At 39.0% G+C, this 20,573-nt stretch overlaps 1 protein-coding gene across 4 annotated transcripts in view; it reads left to right on the forward strand.

The window, feature by feature from the left end:
• Nucleotides 1-20,573, forward strand: part of phactr2 (phosphatase and actin regulator 2) — a 41,581-nt gene that overhangs the window by 3,889 nt on the left and 17,119 nt on the right. Inside the window, exons 1-2 of one of the 4 annotated variants that reach the window (XM_085182687.1) lie at nucleotides 1,392-2,862; nucleotides 3,219-4,148. The exons of 2 other annotated variants lie outside the window; for them this stretch is intronic. In XM_085182687.1, coding sequence (XP_085038813.1) covers nucleotides 4,136-4,148 — 13 coding nt within the window. In that variant the 5' untranslated portion in view covers nucleotides 1,392-2,862; nucleotides 3,219-4,135. Of the gene's footprint in view, nucleotides 1-1,391; nucleotides 2,863-3,218; nucleotides 4,149-4,182; nucleotides 14,042-20,573 lie in introns of those variants that run through there. One more of the 4 variants, XM_085182686.1, reaches the window with a different exon arrangement.

A 20,573-nucleotide genomic window follows, 5' to 3' on the forward strand; every position in this document is an offset into this window, starting at 1 on the left:
TCAACTTGAGTTTGTGTTTAAATCTAACCAAACCTTGACTGCAGCAGTGTCAGATGCACAACTTATTTCATTTTCAGTAGTGAAGTGTGAGTAAGCCATACGTTCAGTAAACTCTCCTATGTGTTGCTCTACAGGGACATTCCAAACGCAGTTCATCAGAACCTGTTGGCCTGCTGTTGCTGCATTTTAAACGACCTCATGATTATACCAGCAGACAAACAAAAGGCAACTCCAAATCCAATAATTATTCTGGATCAGCTCTGTTGTCTTGGTTTTTTAATACATTCCCTGAAATCTTCACGAACACTCTTTGAATGCTAATATTAAGAAACTGATTTTCTTTCCTTTTTAATACTCACACTCAGCCTTGGTAAGGTTTTGGATGGACTTTATGTGTTGCTCTCACATTAAACTGTGAAAAAGAGAATAAGACTGCATCTCTTTTTGATTATCTTGTTAGATACTGGCAGTTTAATGCTTTTTTAATCTATTCGCTTCTTTTCCGTGTGATCATGCGTGTGCCTGTGTGGGTGGGTGTTACTGGAGTTGATGAGCCAGTTTCTGTTCTTCTCGCTTATTGGGAGCCCTTTCATTGGACTGAATCAAAAGTCAAAGTCTCACTTTCTCTGTTTCTTACTCCCCCTCCATCTGTCTAACAGTAACTCTGTGCTGTTACTTAATAAGCCTTTAACTTTATTAATATATGTTGAAACGCCTCGGCTGCAAATGAGCAGGATGATTACTCTGCACAGCCTCTAATAATGATGTTTACATACAGCAAGTGTATGTTTAAGCGTGAAGTGGGAATTACATAATCACTCTGTATGTTAATTAAAAAATCCAGCAGAAGAGAGACACTAGTGATAAAAAATACAGGTATAAGATAGATAAATTATATGTATGTATAAAAAAATATCATTTGAGAACAGAATTAAATAATAATAAGAGAGTCAAATATAATAATACAGGAAAATACTGACACTTGACACGTAGCACTAATGTTTGTGTGTGGACACCATATTTGTTCTCAGTCCACTTAACTTACATTGTTTACACTGGCTTACACACACACAAAACCACACACGCACACACACGCGCACACACGCACACATGCACACACGCACATACACACACACACGCACACATGCACACACGCATATCTGTTATTCTCAGTCCATCAGCACATTTTATCATGCTCTATGCTTTATAATAAACAGAAAATTAAAAATCACCTGTACTTAGTATAGATGTGCACAGCCAACATAAATTTGCAGCAGATATCTAAAAGAGACACGCAATATATCCTAACTTTTGTTGATATAAAACTTATTTATTTTATTTATTTTATTTATTAATATTTATTTATTAATTATTTAGTGCACGCGCCTGTGTGTGTGTGTGTGTGTAAATGGGAGAGACGAAGAGAGAGGAAATAACCATCTATCTGGCTCTTAGTATCACAGAAAGCGATGAGGAAAGGACCCAAGCAGGCTTGGCAACAAAAGGCTGATAAGAAACTTGAACATTAACAAAGTCCCAAAAGGCACAAATAGAACCAAAGTGGCATGATGAGCACAGAGACTGAGCACACTGAGGAGCATAACAGATGAACTTGCAGACAAAGGAGGAACACAGAGCTATATATAAACACAGAGCACTAATTGGGGATGCAGGCAGAACACTAGAGGAAACAATTAACAGCAGGTAAAAACAGTCGGGGGAAAAAGAGAACTAACCTTCAAAGTAAAACAGGAAATAGCCAAACACAAAATTTAATAGAAACATTTAATAAGAAGTCAGGAACAAAGGCACACAGAGGGAGGCATAAACATAGACACTAGGGAGACTACTACTAATAATAATAACGATAATAATCTAGATGAAATAAAACTTAGACTCCTCAGTGGAATACAGCAAATACACGAAACAAAGATAAAGAAATGTTGAATTTAGATAGAAATCAAAGCAAGAATCAAGAACACATAATGAAAAATGTGAAGTGCTAGAACAAGAGTGAAAACAACAAAACCACCCAAAAACCTTGGAACCAGACCAGAGGCCATGGCACTTCATCTTTCTTGCATTTTTTATTCTACCTGCCCTCACCTGACTCTCTCTCATTGTGTGTGAGTATGTTTGTTGATTTTTATAGAGATATGATTCTCACAAATGTTATTTTTATATTCTTGTTGTTGGGCCACAGTCTTCAGCTGTCTTCTTAATTAAGCAGTAATATTCTATAAGCCATAAATGGGGTTAAAACAAGGAGGAAAAAAAGGCCACTAGACAGCTGCAGTTTACATCCATGTCTTTTCAGACTCAGTGTGTGTCCTTAATACTTGGTAATTAATTAATTAAAGAGGTGGACAGTAAAAATTCAGTATCTGAAAACCTTGTGAAATATGACCACATTTGTCTTTCCATTCCTCTGTTATAGTGTGGAATTTTTTTTTCCGTTTTTAAGGGGATTATAATAGTGTGTCATGGTCACGGTCCCTGTTCATTTAACTGAAATCCATTCTTGGGTTTCTGGTTGTCATATTTTCCTAATGTCTCCTAGTGTGTTTCCTGGTTTTTGTCTACCTCTGTTTATGTGTCTGTTTGTTTTCTTGTTTTTAATCATTCTCAGTTCCTGTTTTATTTTGGTAAAGAGTTTTTTGTGCATCTCTGATGTTTTTGCTTCCTTTTTGATTTCTCATTAGTTTCACCTATGCCCTAAGACTTGTGTGTTTGCACTCCTCTTTCCCCTTTCAGGTTTCATATGTGTGTTCAGTTCTGACTCTCATGTATTAATGTTTTGCTTTAGGCTTTACTGTATGATTTCTTGAGTTATGGCCATGGTGGTTAAGCTGGTATGAGGAAGTGTTTTTTTCTTATTGTTTTTTGTTTTCATGGGTAGCACATGACGTGTGCTTGACCTATGCAATTTGTGGCTTTTATGATGCTTTATATCACTGCATTTGAGACATATTTATATACACAGTACATTACCTTTTGTTTATTTTTCTCTTATTTCCCTTTCAATTCAACCATTTATTATATTAACTACTTGTTCAACTCAGAGTCACAAGCATTGGAGCCTATCCAAGCTGATATTGGGGTACACACTAGCAGTTCATCATCATGAAGCTAAAACAGAGAGACTGACAACCACACACTTACAACTTACAATCACCAGGAAATTTATTTTCCCCAAAAAAACTGGGACTGTTGTGGAGGAGTGCACCCATTTGGTCAATCCAATTTTGCGTAATATCAATTAAGCAGAACTGAGTTACCTTATTCTGCTTAATACTAATTTTATCTCTTATAAACTTATAGGCGCACTCCAAAACAACCCGTTTCTTATGTGACCCCTTGAGAAAATTAATTGCCCACCCCTGAGTTCAGCTCTTGCAGTTCATGTCTTTGACCTGCAGGAGGAACCTAGAGAAAACCCATGCAGGTATTCAGTTCATATTGGTTTGATTTACTGGGATGGAAGTTTAGGTATGCAATTGCCAAAGCATTAGCAATTTCAACAAACAGTATACATCAGTAAAAATGCATTAGATAGATTATTAGGACTGGCGTGTATGAATTCTATGTAGTTTTTCTACTATGCGAGTGTGTGTTTGAATGACTGCATCTGCTGTGCCATGTTTTTCTTCTGCTTCTTCTTTTTCTTCCTTCCCCTTTACGTCACTGTGGGTTTTAGCCCATGGGGATGGGGTAGAGTTTAAAAAAAAAATAGATGAGCATGGAGCCAGACTGGGTAGCCATAAGAAGAAGGAAAAACTTGACTGGCAGGTTGATGGAGATAAACGCAGGATGGGACTGGGAGAGAGAACGAGGACCTGAGATGGAAACAAACATTAACTTTTAATGGTCTTTATTGGAGCGAAGGGATGCAGATGGGAGGGAGGAATGGAGGAGGAGGAGCAAGTGAGTAGCAGACAGTGTAGAGAGACTGAGAGAGAGAGGCAGAGAGGGTAATACAGGAACAGAGAGAGAGAGAAAGAATAGGAAAAGCAGGCAGACGGTGAGAAAGAGGGAGGGGGAGCTGGCAAGGGGGAGGGCTGGAGGCAGAGAGGCTGTGTGTCTGGAAGAGGCAAGGATCAACTCAAACGGCTGATAATATTCCCTGGGTCAAGTCATGGAACATGATGGTAAGTTTCCTCCTTATATAATAAGCTGTACTTCCTTGTATATCTTTCTATTTTTTAAAGGATCCAGTGTCTCTCTGACTTTGTGTGTCTGTGCAGCAGTAGCAGAAGCTACTGGGTCTTCACCTAACATGCTGTCCTTTGCTTTGGTTGTCACCTGTTAGCCTAGGATTGCTTTACATGTTAAGTGTAGGCATAGGCTGTAAATCCTGGGTCTGTATCACCTGAGTTATGAAACACTCTGGTTAAAATGCTCACGTTTAGCCTGAAGAAAGAAATGAGCACACAGTGGGGGAAATAAATGGGGGTCATATAGCGCTTTAATGTCCCCATTATTAAAGCCTTTAATTATTTTGCAACTTTTGTATGAGAGTCTGACTTTCTTCAGGCTCGAGCAGTTATTCTAGTAACGCTTTGCCTTGTTTCATTATTTAAAATAAATATGCAGCGCATACCAGTGACAACACCCAGTCATGCAGTATATGCATGAAAACTTAAGTCTCAAGCATCTGTTTGGGATATTAATAAGATCCTATTGTTATTGAGTGTCGTAGAGGACTAAATGACATTAAGGGTTTCCGTATCTTCGCTTAACTATACCTCTAGTGTCCTGGTAGGTTCAGATTTGTTGATGACAGAAAGAGTTTTTGGCAGTGCTCATGAAGCACCGATCGTTCTGTGCTTAATGTAAAAAGAAATGATTGCTTTGGAAGTCTGTTCACAGTTGCATTATAGCATTAGGGTTTCTCATATGACTGAGTGAAGACTGCATCTAATGGCTGTAACTTTGTTATAAATATTTCTATAGAGAATAGAAAACTTATTAAGGATAATAATTCCTAATGTGCTTGGCTGGAAGCCATCTTGGGTGTGCTAGCCAACATGAAAATGGTAAGTCTGTACATTGGTTGGTGTCACACACAACAGGAGGGGGCAGGCAGGCTATATCAGTCCCATGTTATCTAATGTAGTTTAATTACTGTTTGCTGAGGTTGTCATAACATATCACAGTGTTTAATAGCCAAAGCCCCTGCTGTCATGCGTCAATAAATCAAGCCAGAAATTTTGAACAAAGACGATTGTTGCTGTCCTAGGTAAGCTTTACAATAAACTGCTTTAACCATTGTGTGATTTTGCCTTCACTGGCAGACTTGTGCTGAGACCCAAATGAGTACACAAAATATTATTGCTGCGGTGAATTTGTAAAACAGTGTTTTGCAATGCAAAGCAGCATCTGCGTGTGTGCGTGCATTCATATGCATATGTTTGCACAGACCATAGTTGGTCATAGTGCTACTGTGTGGATATATTTCCTCTGCCCACTCTTGAATGCATGTGTTTTAGAGAAAACACAAGGTCAGTCTGCAGATTTGCACACGCTTGTATAACATGAGTCATTTACTACTGTGTCTGCAGTCTGCACTATATCGATGCAGGTTAGACTCCTACAGACTGTTGATAACACAACAACCTCTGCACTCAGCTGCTAAAGTTGTGATGACCTTTCTGAGGGGGGAAAACCACACACACCTAACTTCAGTTATGCCACAAATGCCACTGTGCTTGTTTGTGTTCCTCTCTCAAACATGAATACTTAAATTACAGAGGAGAATTGACCTGGTAAAACAGCATAGTTTCAGACTGACAGATTGGCGTACTTGTTTGACAGGTACACCAGATAAATCAGTACAACTCTCTTACGTTTTTAAAGAGAATGATCCTCATGTCACTCTTTGAGCCACTAAGATATCATCATAGGGGAGAAGATGTTTTATTATTTATCCTGTATTTTAAACCTAAACTGTTTTATGGTATCTAACCTTTTTAAGTAACCCTTTTCAAAACAGCTCTTACTGTCAGTAAGAGCTAGCAGGACAATGGCCAAAGGATCATCATCAAGCGGCGAGTCTACTCTAAAACAAACCATGTTTAGCCTTCAAAAGAGAAGCAATGTCCTCACTAACAGCCACACAACACAACTGAGCAAACATGACTGACGTGCTTAGGACAGCTGTTTTTGTAATTAACAGCAGCTCTTGGGTAAATCTAGCCTTATATAGTTAGACTATTGTGTCCTCTTAAGCCTTCACATCACACACTTTTAAAACAGTCGTGCCATTGCCATTTCCTCGTACGTGCAGTTGCTCTTACATTTTCCTGCCACGGTGGCCATTATTTTATGGTTATTATTAAAGACCCCACAGGACATTAATGGTCTTTCCTTCAGCTCTTTTGGTCCTCATCTGTGCCTCTTTCTCAGCCTTTCTCGCTCTCTTTCACCTCTCTTAAGCTCACGTTCTCTTAAGCTCTCTGGCTGCCTGTCTGGCAGGATGTCAACTATTGATTTATACAGGCAACATTTTAGCAGTGATGGCGGCTTATGGGTTGTGCCAAACAGAATACAACAAACAAGAGATCAGATTTCAGACAAGCCTGCTGGCAGATGGAAAGAGGGATGACAGTAGCCTTTACTGTATTGTTGCATTATAATATTGTACAGTTAATATTACCAGTTAAAAATGCTTTTATTAGGTACATAAGAGGGTTGAGAGTGGAGAGAATAGGCAAACTTGTGTTTATAAGACTGGATATTAGTTAGATTCAGATACTGTATTGAGACTTACATCCGTTGTGCAGGGATGAGATGATCATGAGCTACATTTGTCCAATATTAAACTATGATATTTTTTTTTTTATTATCAGCAGGAAAAAACCTGTAAAACTGGAAATTCTTTCTCAGTACTTAGTGGCTATGTACTGTAAAAACCTAATGAAAGAAGAAGTAAGTTTGAAGTGAAAGTTCACTAAAGGCCTCCCTCTACCGACACTAAAACTGTATCCACACTTGGTGCTGACCAAAAAGTTGGCATATTGAAGGAATCAAAATGTGTTACAGTGCAATGGAAGCAGTCTTAATGGGTAAATGCTGACATACACGAAACACGTGACTCAAAAGTCCAGCTTCCGCTGCACCAAACTGATGAGGCAAAGGCTTTCTCAAGTTATTACATGAAACAAACGCAATTACCAAGTTTCTTCTTAACCGCTTCTTCTACTTTGTTTTCAACATTGATGTATTAGAGAGAACTGTTTTCCATCATTTGAGGTTTGACTGGCACTTATTCAATCAACAATGAGATCTTATCACACTGTCAGTTTCTGTAATGTTTTAACGATCCATTTGGAAAATAAGTGTGCCCAACCCTTAAGATTATTGTACAGCAGAGCTGCGCAGTATTTGTTCAATAATTAAGACTATCTTTCATGTTTTTTCTGGAAATTTTATTTAAAAAAATTCTAATTATGCACGAAAATCTGGCTATAGTAATATGCTGAATGAGAAAATGATTTAAGGTGGTTTAATACTGCAAAATCTCCTAGTCTATGCAAAAAAAAAAAATGCTGTTTTACTGAATTCTGCTGAATATTATCAAACCTGGCAAAGATGAATAAGATACTGTAAATGTTGCTGATCATATATTTTACAGACACTATTTTAAATGAATGAAACATCACAGAACTACAGAGATTGACTAGTTTTACACTGAGACCATTTAAAATAAGTTCCTCTCTTCCCAGCTTAGTTTGCTGGTATAACAGGGCCTGTTCCTGGCTGAGTCACACCTGACTGTTATGACAGTTTGCAGTCTGAATCATGATCCTGGTTCAGACAAGTCCCGTCACTGACTCTTAAAAAGGTTAGTTCAATCATAACACAGAAAATCCATTAGGTGAACTTCACATAGAACTCCTTAAACTGGTTGTGCTGTGCATGTAAAGGACAGCCACATATACAGAGTTATGAAAGCGCAAAATAATATTAGGTTAGGACAATTTTCTTAGACTGTGCTCTGGGGGGAAAAAACTTTGTTTAATAAATAAATCAAGGGGAGGGGAGAAAGGCTCTGAAAAGAAGCACTTAAACAATTATTATCTCTTGTTCTGCTGAGGCTACTACTTAATATTTGATGACTCTCTTCCTTTCCTCTGGCCCCTTGCCCCCTTCTCTTTTCTTGTCTCTCCTTTTGCTGTTCCGGTCAGAGAATTGGTCAGACTCCCTCTGTTAATCTCAGTTATTTAGTGTCAGGACAAGCAGAGTCCATTTCCTGAGGTGTTACCTTGAGAGATTCATTCTCATACTCAAAGCTGAGTACTCTTGATTTCAAATAAATCCCTAAAAATCTTGCACAGATTTACAGCACAAGTATTAATTTCATCTAATCAAAATCTTGCGTCTGATCAGTAATCTGTTTTTCGGGTAGTTTACGTGTGAAACGTGGTGATGCTGCTTTCAGGGCATGTTTTGGTCATTTCACTGCTCAGTTCAGTTCATTTTATGTAGTGCCAAATCACAGCAAGGCCCTTTATATTGTAAAAGAAAGGCCTTACAATAATAGAGAGAAAACACCAACAATTAGACAAATCCCCAATGACTAAGCGATTGGCAACAGTGGGAAGGAAAAACTCCCTTTTAAGAGGAAGAAACCACCAGCGGAACCAGAGGGACAGCCATCTGACATAAGCAGTTGGGGTGAGGAGAGGGAAACAGGACAAAAGACATGCTGTGGAGGAGAGCAAGAGATTGATAATAACTAATGATTAAATGCAAAGGGGTGTATGAATAGAGAGTGGAAAGAGTTCGATAAGGAAGAAGCGCTGTGTCATGGGAAGCCCCCAGGAGACGAGGCCTATGGCAGAATAACTACGGGTGAACAAAGGAACAGTATGTATGCGGGCGTTTATGGGATGCTCAGATTAAGCCAGCAGTTTGGAAACAAGTTACAGGAACTCAGTCTGATTGAGATCTGGTTACTGACACTTTGACTTGTTAGTGATACTTGCATAAAACCAAACATTAAAGCAAAGAAACCCCACACTTAAAGCTGAAGAACTGAAAGTGGCAGCACTGAAGGCCTAGCATTAACAGAAAAAGTAAAAATATAGCCACCAGGCCAGAGAAGTGAAGCCCCTGCAGAGGTGCCTCGCAATCCCTTGAAATAAAGTCACTAAAAAAATCACTGTTTTCATGAAACACTAAATCAATATAATGTAAAAAAAAAATTCTATATAATCTCATTGTCTGAACTCCTTCAATGAACTTGTGATCCTTTAGAAATGAATCCCATCAGTAAGTGTGTATTAAACTGCAAAGAAAGGTATATACTTCGAATCAGGTTTCCAGGGTCACCAGCTCCACCTTATCCAAATACGGTCACTTCTGACTCCAGAATTCAAGTGCACATGGTGGTCAATAAACCAGCTGGTGTGACATCAGGATGAGGGCATCTCTATTGGAAACATACATAATGTCTGCTATTGTCAGCTGATATTTGTCTGTCTGGTTCTAGAGGCAACACAAGCTCTACTCTTTGTCATCATGGTGTCTTAATTGTACTTGATGGTTTCAGGCAGGGTCAAGACAATATAAATGATACCCAAGTAGTGTGTGAGCGCATGTACGTGCGTGCGTGCGTGTGTGTGTGTTTTAAGGCAGATGGGCAGTGAATGATAAAGCTCATGAAATTCAAAAATGAAAATTGTCCTGCACTGAGAACAGAGACACCCATTTGAAAATATAGAATTAAAAATAACTATACATAAAAATGCATAAAGGCGTACATTAAAATATAAAATCCCACCATACATGCTAACATTAATCTATGTAACCTTGTGTGTAACCATGAAACCACGCACATACAATAAACTCAGTAGTCAATGTTTAAAATGACAGCATCTTTATCCTTTTAGACGTCTCATGTCTTTTTGTTGGGATGAGCTGAAATCAAGCTTGTTTTGGATAAGGATTCATTATCTTCAAATCTTTTTTGGCTCAGTTTTCATTCTTTTTTAGCTAATTAGCTAATGCATGTCTGACTCTGATCCATTTTGGACAGAGTCCATATATGTGCATCTCTGTGCATTATTTCAGTTATTCTGAATCTATGTGGATGGTTCCACTGGTGGGGCATAGAGCCTCTGTGGGTGGATGACCAAATGGAAAATACTGTTCAATGAATATCATTTATCTATGGAAAAAAGTTACCTCATGCTATTGTGCTGACATTTAACTGAAATGCAACACGGATCTTTTTCACTGTTAATAATTAATTTAAAAAATGTGGTGTAGGCAAAAACATAAGAATCATTGGATTATGGGAACTGAAGGAACCAGTGAAAAGACTCTGAGACTGAATGTTGTGCTGTCTTGTCTGGAAATCAGTGTGTGTGTGTTCTCAGTGGTATTATCTCTGTCCTTTAACACGTGTAAATGTGCTCCAAATTCAGTATGTGTTGCGGGTACATTGTGTAAATGACATTACCTCCCAGTAAGTGCTAACATAGTCATATTCTGCTGTTAACCTCTCTAAGTACTTCCATTCTCATTCTCAGTTTTTATCTTCCCACCTCTTTACCGGCTTCCTTCCTGTTCAATTATCCATTTCCATCTGATTCGCTAATGACTGCCCCATAACTGTGTGGTTGACTTGGCAGCTCCAAAGCTAAATGTATATTGAATGGTAACACTGCATGCTACTAGCACAAAAGCAATTGAAAGGGGTCATTTGTTAATATGGTGGATCAAGCAAATGTCACATATTCTTTTGACTTGATGGCATCCGTGTCACCTTAAGAACTGAGTTAGAGTTAGGTTGAAATAAGCCACAATCAAAGGGCAGGTAATTTGGGTTTTATTGAATCAGAGCAGACAAGAAGTGGTGAGTGAGTCTGCACACACACACAAAATCCATACACTGCTTCATTTTTGTAACAAAACTTCCAAAATTAGTTTTGTTTAAAGGTCAATGTTGGCTTTATTTCTCATTCTGCCACAATCCTTAAGAACAATGTTCTCTGTGCTGTGGCTGCTTAAATGCCAGGACTGCATGTTTAATGACTTATGGGGAAATGGGATCAGGGAGCGAGGGCAGCACTGCCACATAGAAACAGAATTATGAATGGGACAAGAACAACTTTGTGACAAATCACCTCCCAGTTAACCTGAAGTCAGTTTGCTTATGCTTACTTTGCTTAACACTAGATGGCAGTCTTGGCCCAAATGGAAAGTCGTTTCGTGTACAGATCAGGCAAGTTTAATTTGCTCATGCTGCTGCTGTGTGTGTCTGTGTGTGTTTGTGTGTGTAGAGTGGGAGGGATCGTGTGTACTAATGGCTTATTTCTGTCAAGCCGTGTTCTGCAATGTCTCAACTGACACTGTGTTGACAGTAATGATGGCCAGAGCTCTCTTTCTCTTGCGATTTCTCTTCTATAAACACAAACACACACACACACAAAGACAGACACACACAGTCACACATGCATACACACACACACACGTTAGTTGACTCTCGTGTTGAGAGTCAGTGGCAGCGTTTGACTCAGTTTGCCACAGTTGTCGCTGAGCAGTGATGTGTGCTCTTGTGTCTAATATTAAACAGATATTACTTGTGTGTGCTGCAAGTAGAGCACCTAATGACAACACTTGACTGACTTTGCGCTCTTTTGAATGACTCACTGCTGGGTTGGTTCAAGATTCACTACTGTCATCTTCCTTTTTAATAGTAAATTTCCTGCAGGGTAAAGCCTACTGCTTTTCCTCTGGAGCTGGACTGTAAGCTCATTTATGTATTAATTATAGACTGTAAGCTAAATATATTGTCATTTCCCAAGCCTGGTTTCTGAGATAGGCTCTCAGATGTTTAATTATTGTGCTAGATGGTACTATTGGGCTGCTGGAATGTCAATAAAATAATATTTAGAGAGTGTGACTATAAAATACAATGTGAGTGGATTTTTTGCTAAGGAGGACCTTAAATTTGGTCTAAAAACAACTGATATGCACTGCCACACAGGTTATAAATGATACTGTATGACGTATTGTGCAGTAAGTACACTACATATCATATTAGCAATGCAGCAACTTATTAATGCCATTATTATTATCTTTTTGTTTCTTGTTATATATTTTTAATATTGGGTAATATTGTAAAATACCCATCACAAGTTCCAGAAACACTGTACTTGCTTAAAATTCACAGGCACATCCATTAGAAAGAAAATCTGTCATAAATCTTTGGAATTACCTGGTTTTCTAGATTCATTGGATCATGAAATGTGATCCTTGAGTTACTAACACACAGAATTTATACATATTTATAGAGCACACTCATTTGAGGTCAAAAGATAATCTAACCCTTGGATTTAATACCTGCTTCAGCCTCCTTTGTAATCTCAAACCTCAGGCTTTAGAGGAACCTGCAGGTCAGAGATGGCCGATGATCACAGGGGGAATTTTGGACCATTTTGTACTTACAGGACTCCTTCAGCGGAGTCAAATTTCAGGATGTGAAAGGCTCTAATGAGGTCATGCCACCACATCACCCATTTATGGGAAGTACTCTAGGTTGAAATAAATTGGATTTAATATTTAAGGTAAATGCCCTGCTGCAACACACAACTTATTGCGCACGCCCAGACATAATTTTGCATGATACCAGCTTTTCTCACCCCTGACTCTAATTGCTTTCTGTTGCTGTCATTAGCTTAGCATTAGCTGGAGACGTTTTCCAGCCTGCTCTGTGAAGAATTCACAGATGGAGAAACAAGTTAAAATATTTATATTCAAATACACAACATACACAAACGTACTGGGCCTCCTACACATTACACCTTACACCTATTCAGCTCAGCTTACTGGACTAAGAAAGTGTAATGGGTTTCCGTGATTGTTTGTCCATGGAAACCTATGCCATGAAGCTCCTGGTGCACAGTTTTTGTGGTCATGTTAATGCCAAGGGAGGTTTTTAACGCTACAGTTATTAAATCAGCAGTGTTGGCATCTTTTACGCACAGCTCTCAGTAATCCCACTCTGTAACTTTACGTGGTATGCCAATCTGTGGCTGAATTGCTATGGTCCCGAAACACTTTCACTTTGATAAAGTAACACTTACAAGTGATTGCGGAATAGCTAGGATGGAAGAAATCTCACAAATGGACTTGTTGTGACAGTAGAATGATAGCTCAAATTCAGGGAGCTCTTTAAAACTATGTCTTCTTCCACAAATGTCTGAAAAATAGACCAAGGGCTGAACATACAGAAATTGTGAAATTGCATCCAGGAACTTGTTATGCAACAGTGCTAACCACCATGCCACCCTGCTGCCCAATAATAATTATAATACTCTATAAAATTGCCATTAAATAACTTCATTTTGTATTTACTGGCGTTATTTTTTTCTCTAATATTAAAATTTGTTTGATGATATGAAACATGTAAGTGTGACAAGGATACATGTGTGATAATACTGCAAATGACTGCATAATGTGGTTAATAAAAAAAAAGAAGACAATACACAAAAGTTAGATAGATACAATAGTTACAATATGAATTTTAACAAAAGCTGTGTAGTGCACTAAGGCTACAATATTGGTTTGTGACAATAGTTATGTAGGATAATTGAGTCACATTCACCTCAAGTTTCACTGGAGCGTAGTTCTAGGTTGGTGCCATCATTTCGTGATCTGGGCCGATGTAAACCAGCGGCTGAGGGTGTCGGACCCCTTCGCCCTTTGACCCCAGCAGCGTCCCTAATCTGCATAGAGGAATGAGAGGCATTTTCAGCCGCTCACAGGAGGAGGGGAGGAGGAGGAGGTGGTGGAGGGAGGGGACGTTACGACGTAGTAGAGAGTGAGTGAGAGAGTGAACCAAGTTTCCAGCGACTGAGCCATCACGGCGTAAAAAACTTCTTTTTTTGAAATGAACTCGCTTGGCGGCGGCGGACGGGGTTTATGCGGAGATAGAGAGCCGTGATAGCGGGTTTGGGGGCCCGGTCCGGCCCGGTGCTCAAGCCGAATATGGGTCAGACCGCCGTGTCTGCCGTGTCTCAGACTGCAAGCGGTGAGTGTGTGTGTGTACATGTGGTGTGTGTGTGTGTGTGAATACGTGCAGTGTGCAGTCTCCCTTCCTCTTGTCTCTCTCACACACAATCCGCTATCTTTATTCAGGAAGTCTTCTCGTTTTTTGTTTTCGTTCTTTCACATTTCTGTCGCATAACTTCGACACAGTTCAAACAAAGCGCTGCGCTAAATACCGTTAACGCCAGTGGAAGTTTGCTAAATAGATGTGTGTTCATTTTATTCTTGCATCATTTTACGCCGTGTGTGTGTGTAGGGGGTTTCTAAATTTATCGCTGGCTCTGCCACCCAACTGTTGTATAGCAGAAAGAAAAACTAGTGAAACAGCCTGTCTTAAAACAGGATGCAGTGTTGTATAACCCAAGAGCTGTTTAAAAGGCTGGCTTGTTGTAACTAGGTAATGAAGACTTTATGTATTTAGCAGTCAACTTGACATTGGTCGAGATGATCGAAAGGAGCGCAGATTAAACTTGTAACCATTTCCCCCTACAGTAGACCCCAGATCGAGATGACTATCTGAGCACAGAAAATACAGTCACGAAGCTGTTGAGCAGCACTCAGTGAGTCAACAAGTAGGCCTGGTCATTTTTATGAAGAGCTAGCAGGAAATGCAATTTTACAGAAGATATTAATTTTGGATAAATGAGAAGTGCTGGAGTTCTGAGCTACGTTTAAACCTGTTATTATTTAAATTATGGATTAATGTAACTCCTTAGTGAGTTAATTATCTCCTTAATGAAGACTTCAGATTTCTTTCTAGTTTTTTAGGTGCACCATGCTAGTACTGGATTTGACCGCCTTTTACATTTACAGCTACCTTAAGTCTTCGTAGCATAAATTCAGCAAGGTGCTGGAAACATATCTTTGGTGCATATTGACATGACAGCATCATGCAGTCATCATGAAGATTTGTCAGTGATGTGGATCTCCTGCTTCACTGTGTCCCAAGACCTCAGTTGGGTTGAGATCTGGTGACTGTGGAGGCCATTTGACAGTGTCATTGTCATGTTCAAGAAATCATCTTGAGATGATCTGAACTTTGCAGCGGGGCATGCTTTATATATTATACCACACACTATTAGACCTCTGTCACTAGCCTGAACTATTAATACAAGACAGGCTGTATCCACGCTTTCAAAGTTTTTAAGTTCTAACCCTGCAATCAGAATCAAAACGTCTTCAGACCAGTTAATGTGTGTCCGATCTTCTCTTGGTGAGCTTGTGCAAACTGGAGCCTAATTTTTCTGTTTTTAGCTGGTAAGAGTGGCACCCCGTGTGGTTTTGTGCTGCTGTAGCCCATCTGCTGCAAGGTTGCATATGTTGTACTTTTAGAGATGCTCTTTTAGATACTTGAAGTTAAAACAAGTGGTCATTTGGGTTATTCTTGCCTTCCTATCAGCTCAAAGCAGTCTGAGGGGCAACACCAAAGGCCCTGAAAAAGTGAAGTTATCATTTCAAACTAGGAATCATGCAGATTTCGAAGATTATGAAGATGAAGCTAATAGAAAGAAAAGGAAAAAAACTCTTAAATGAAACAGTCTAACCATCAAGTGTTTAACAGCTTTATAATGACATTGAAGCTTATTATGACCTACAGATTGAACAGTTTGAACAGAGTAGTTTGTGTTCTTTCATCTGCATACTGAACTGCAACACTGATTGTTCATTGGTTAATCTGTTGGAGTTCTTTGTGTATCTAATTCCCAGAGTCATTTTAATGAGCTTTTTTCATATGCAACACTGGCAAATACTGAACCCGAATGCTTTGTTTTTACAATCAAAGCCTTTTTTTTCCATCTGTAGTCCTTGGTCGGTTCGTTGAGCCATAAAGGTAGGCACTTCACGTTCAATCACACTTTTTATGGGAAGGCTTAAAGGCAGTGAGGTAGAGGATGAGACACATGACTCTGGATGAAAACAAAACTAAATCTGTTTTATGGCTCTGTCAGCATTTAAAGTAAAACTCAGACTCAACTGTAATGCACTTTAGTCAACATGCAAAGGAACCTGGTGGCTATAATAATGATCTATACGTCCTGCATGGTTGCATTACGACTTCATAATGATGTGGTGTGCTTTAAATGCTGAATATACAGCACTAAGAGCAGAAGTGGAATTCTTTCTCTCAGGGTCTTATTGAAAGATCATTAACATAATACTGAGATCTCTGAGCTTCTCTATCGAAGTTAAAACATGGTCAGTTTCCTGTTTGACTGCTTTTTGCTCTGTTACTCCAGACTTAGCCTGAGCTTTGAAGTCGTGCAAGTATCATGAGTTGAGCTCTATAATGCTTCTCCAGCCTTTGCTGGAGAAAGATTTGGAAGAAATGACCCAAGTGTTAAAACTGCAGAGCCCAGCGCCGCCCCTCCCTCCACTCTTGTCCAGCACTTCTTGTTGCCTTGTCTTCTTCTCTTCCTTTCCCTGTTCCTTCTTTAATCCCACATTTTCTCATGCCCCACCTCAGTGTCCCTTTTCCCCTGTGTTTCCCCTCTTTCATCTTTTCTTCTTCCCTTTGTTTCTTTTTGCCTCTTTCTCCCCCTCCATCCCTCTTCCTCTGTTTGTGACGCTTGCTTCTTCCCTCCCCGGTGACTTGGAGTGAAGGAAGGAAGCCTCTCCCTTTTCCCTCCTCCTTAACACATGTTCAGGCAATAACGTCTGAAAAGAGTTTGCTGGCTCTGTCACAATACATCTCTTTTACCCTTAAATATTATATCAGGCGATACATATAAGACTTTGCAGTTTGTCAAGGCAACTGGCAACTGAAGACTCTTTTATTTGGTCGTCTGCTGTCTCTGAAGTTGTTTCTAATTATCCCACCCAGCTGCAAAATATCCAAATCCTGACTCACCCATTTTGCATGACATTGCATTTCAGCTGTTTCAGTGTAAAATTCAGTGTGGAACAATGGAGTCGAGTCAGCATCTGTAATTATGTAACAACATCCCGGAATCAAACTGAGATTTAGAGGACGTACACAGTTTAATTTAAAGAGATCAAATACAGCACTATTTTAAAGCAACTGTCAGTTACAACAAATACTGACAGCATAAAATATATTACTGTTAAACAGCAGATTGATGAACTGAAGATCTTAATTCCTCTGATTTGGTTTCCTAAAACCTGATTTTGTTGATTTATGATGGTGTATATTTTTCTTAATAGATACAACAGATTAAGGCCTGGCAATATTGACTTTAAAAAAACAAAAAAAAAGTTTTTTTTAGTTGAAAAGAAGTCAACATGTTTAAAGCTGTTATCTGTTAGTACTTACCTTGTTGACAGTGTTCGACCTATTGGCAAATAAGATTGGCAGTGGCTAGTGTTTATCTGTTTGTGTAATGTAATGAACAGCTGAAACGTTTGCTGTGTTTGATGTAGCAGTCATTGAGCATTATTTCTGCACATACAGTAAACTAACATTGTCTGCCTCAATGTATTATATTACATTATATGTCACCATTATATTTGACTATGTAGACGTGTCAGTGGGCTTGAACAGGAATGGGACAACTGTGGTGTTCACCACAAAGAGGAACAAGCGCGAAATAAACAATCAAACATTTAAAAAGTAGCAAAAGAAGCACATACAGTGGGTGCAGTGGAGAGTTTTCATGTTGTTTCATATATTGTTTTAATTTTACCCAGTGTCACTTCTCAATAAAGAAGTTGTATGTATTTATATATATATATATATATATATATATATATATATATATATATATATATATATATATATATATATATATATATATATATATATATATATTGTGTCTCCTGGGGCACAGGCTAAGCTAAAAAAAGCAGCACTAACACAAGCGATAAAGTCCCAAAGACTGCCTCCCCAGTTTACAGTATACTACAGCGGTCCCCAACCCCCAGGCCTCGGACCGGTACCGGTCCGTGAGTCGTTTGGTACCGGTCCACGAGAGTTGAGGCTCAGGTGTGAAATGTATAGTTTTCAGGGTTTTTATCGGTTTTTAGCGTTATTTTGTTATTGTTTTTATCGTTAACTCGGTTTTCCTTGGTCTTTTCACGTGTGTTATGAATAAATCTTCTTTTTTTCGGTACCGGTACTAGTTTTATTTTGTTGTATTTATCCGTGACACCTTAAAGGCCGGTCCGTGAAAATATTGTCGGGCATAAACCGGTCCGTGGCGCAAAAAAGGTTGGGGACCGCTGGTATAGTATACATCGCTAGTCCCATAAGGTGCCGTCACAGTGTTCACAAACCTAGAAATTCTCAAACTGTGCTGAAATGAGACAAGTACAGATAAATGAGATTGTCCTCTTTTTTTAGCCGTTTTATTTATAAGTTACCAGATTAGCTCACTGACAGATTATCAGCTTCCATCTCGCACACAAGTGAGCAACTTCTTCTGTCACACTAACGCTGTATGTCCTCCTTTACTACACCCATGACTCTTCTGTGGTTTTCCTCTTTTCTGTCTGCATGGCAGCTCCATATTCAACAGGCTTTGTCCAGTGTCCCTTCCCTGCACGTGTCAGGCCCATCTTGTCTACAAACAGCTCAAGCTGGATTGTCCCTCTGATATACTACTTTCTAATCATTTCCCTCTTAGCCACTCCCAGTAAAAATCTTAGCATTTTCAACACCACCAAGTCCAGCTCCACCTCTAGCGCCACCTCTGTATTTTTGTTAGTGCCATCTAACCGGAACAGTGCACCCTTAGGACTGGTTCCTATACATTTTGAATCCCAGTGAAAACATAAAATAATCAACCATCATGCAATCTCTCACTAAAGAACAAACAACAACCCTGCAGCTGCAGGTTCAATTACTGTGGAGAAATTGTTAAAGTAGCTAATATTGACCGTATAGTCACTATTTTCTGTTCCACTACAATGTAGCTACAGTAAATCGCCAAGTTTTTTTTTTTCTTTAAATGTCGATAATAGTCGTATACATAAAGATGGAAATCAAGAGTTATTTAACGGTTGCCTGCCTCCAAGCACCAGCCTCTGGTCAGTTGTTTGGGGGACGGAATGATTGGAATTTCTGCAGAGTGAGGTGAGAACAATAAATTAACTGTAGGTGTAATTTTCTCGGAAAAGATGACGTATTGTTGTACTTGTGAGATCTCTGCCGTTGAACACATTCAGTGTAAGTGTAAGCACCTCATGCATGTGTTACAGCAATGCAGGCTTTAGATTTCCTGCATTGCTACACGACACAGCATGAATCTCAAATCTTCCCCTTTCCTTATGATAATTACATAACTGTAAAACCAGGAATTTGAAAAGACTGTATTACAATCGGTTCCGAAAAATGGGAAGCAGATGAATCTCTTTTGATGATGTGCTTTGTTTCTTCTCTAAGCTAAGCAGTGAGTTTTCTTTTGCCTCTTCGTTTCATTTTCTTTTCTCAGCAAGTAGTCAGTCGATCCATTGTCCCTGTTTGGTTCCCACTGGAAGTTTGATAGTTGGCCTAATGGTGATGATAATCGCTGTTACCGATTTCCCCATCGTTAGCGGTACAGAGTAGCTGCTGAAATGCACCTATTGTTGTGATTTGATATCAACACAGGAACAGGAAATGAGTGTGTGTATGCAAAGTATGTGTGTGTGCAAAAAGAGGGTGCTATATTGGTCTGAGGGGAGTTGTAGGGGGCTCTGTGCTGCACTTTTCCATGTCTTCACTCTTTACTGCCATTGTTTTTATGTACATGTTTGTCCTTGAGCACTCGATGTGATAAAGGTGATCACAATACTGTTGGGAGCAATAATGAAACTATGATTTTACAAGCATTCCTCAACAAAGCAGAGTGCTTTGTTATGGTTATATTGCTCTAGTTATATTACTTCTTACTATCTGACCCTCATTTTACACTTTAGGCTAATGACACATCAGTTTTTTGTTATAATAATCCTACTTTATTCAGTTTAGATCTGCTAAAGACCACCAAATGCTCTAAAACCTGCAAAACTGTCTTTAAATTTATAGACAGAATAAGAAGATTCGATATTATTTGTTAGATATTAAGAGTTTGTTAGTTGTAAACCTGTGTGAATTTGGTTTAATCATATTTAATTGACAGTGTTCAAACAAATACTTTGATCGATGCACATTTACGTTAGCTTCAGTAATGCAGGGGAAAAGAAAAACTTTCTCATCACCATGGAAAATAAACAACACTAGTAGAAAAAAAATGTGCACTTATGTAATTACTCACAGCGTGTGAATAAACAATGCATTGATCCTTCATCAGCAGTAAGCAGCAGTCAGAGATAGTTTATACTCATCGGTTTTAGCCCATGTCCATCTGTGCAGAGTGCGAATCAGCTATCTGCCAATGCTGGTGAGAGCCAACCAATCATCAGGCTATTGATAGTTTTCAATTGAACTGAAGGTTATGAAATGGATTTGACCCACTAGATCTGCTTAGCCAGGAAATGCTTGACTGAGTGACTTTAGTTGCTGTTAGGCAAATGGTTACCTAACTTCTTTACTGCCAAAATGAACATCTGGATCATCTGGTCAGCTAAGCTGAGTGTTT

The sequence above is a fragment of the Neolamprologus multifasciatus genome, chromosome 13 (genome assembly GCF_963576455.1).
Source record: "Neolamprologus multifasciatus chromosome 13, fNeoMul1.2, whole genome shotgun sequence".
In the NCBI taxonomy this organism is placed as follows: domain Eukaryota; kingdom Metazoa; phylum Chordata; class Actinopteri; order Cichliformes; family Cichlidae; genus Neolamprologus; species Neolamprologus multifasciatus.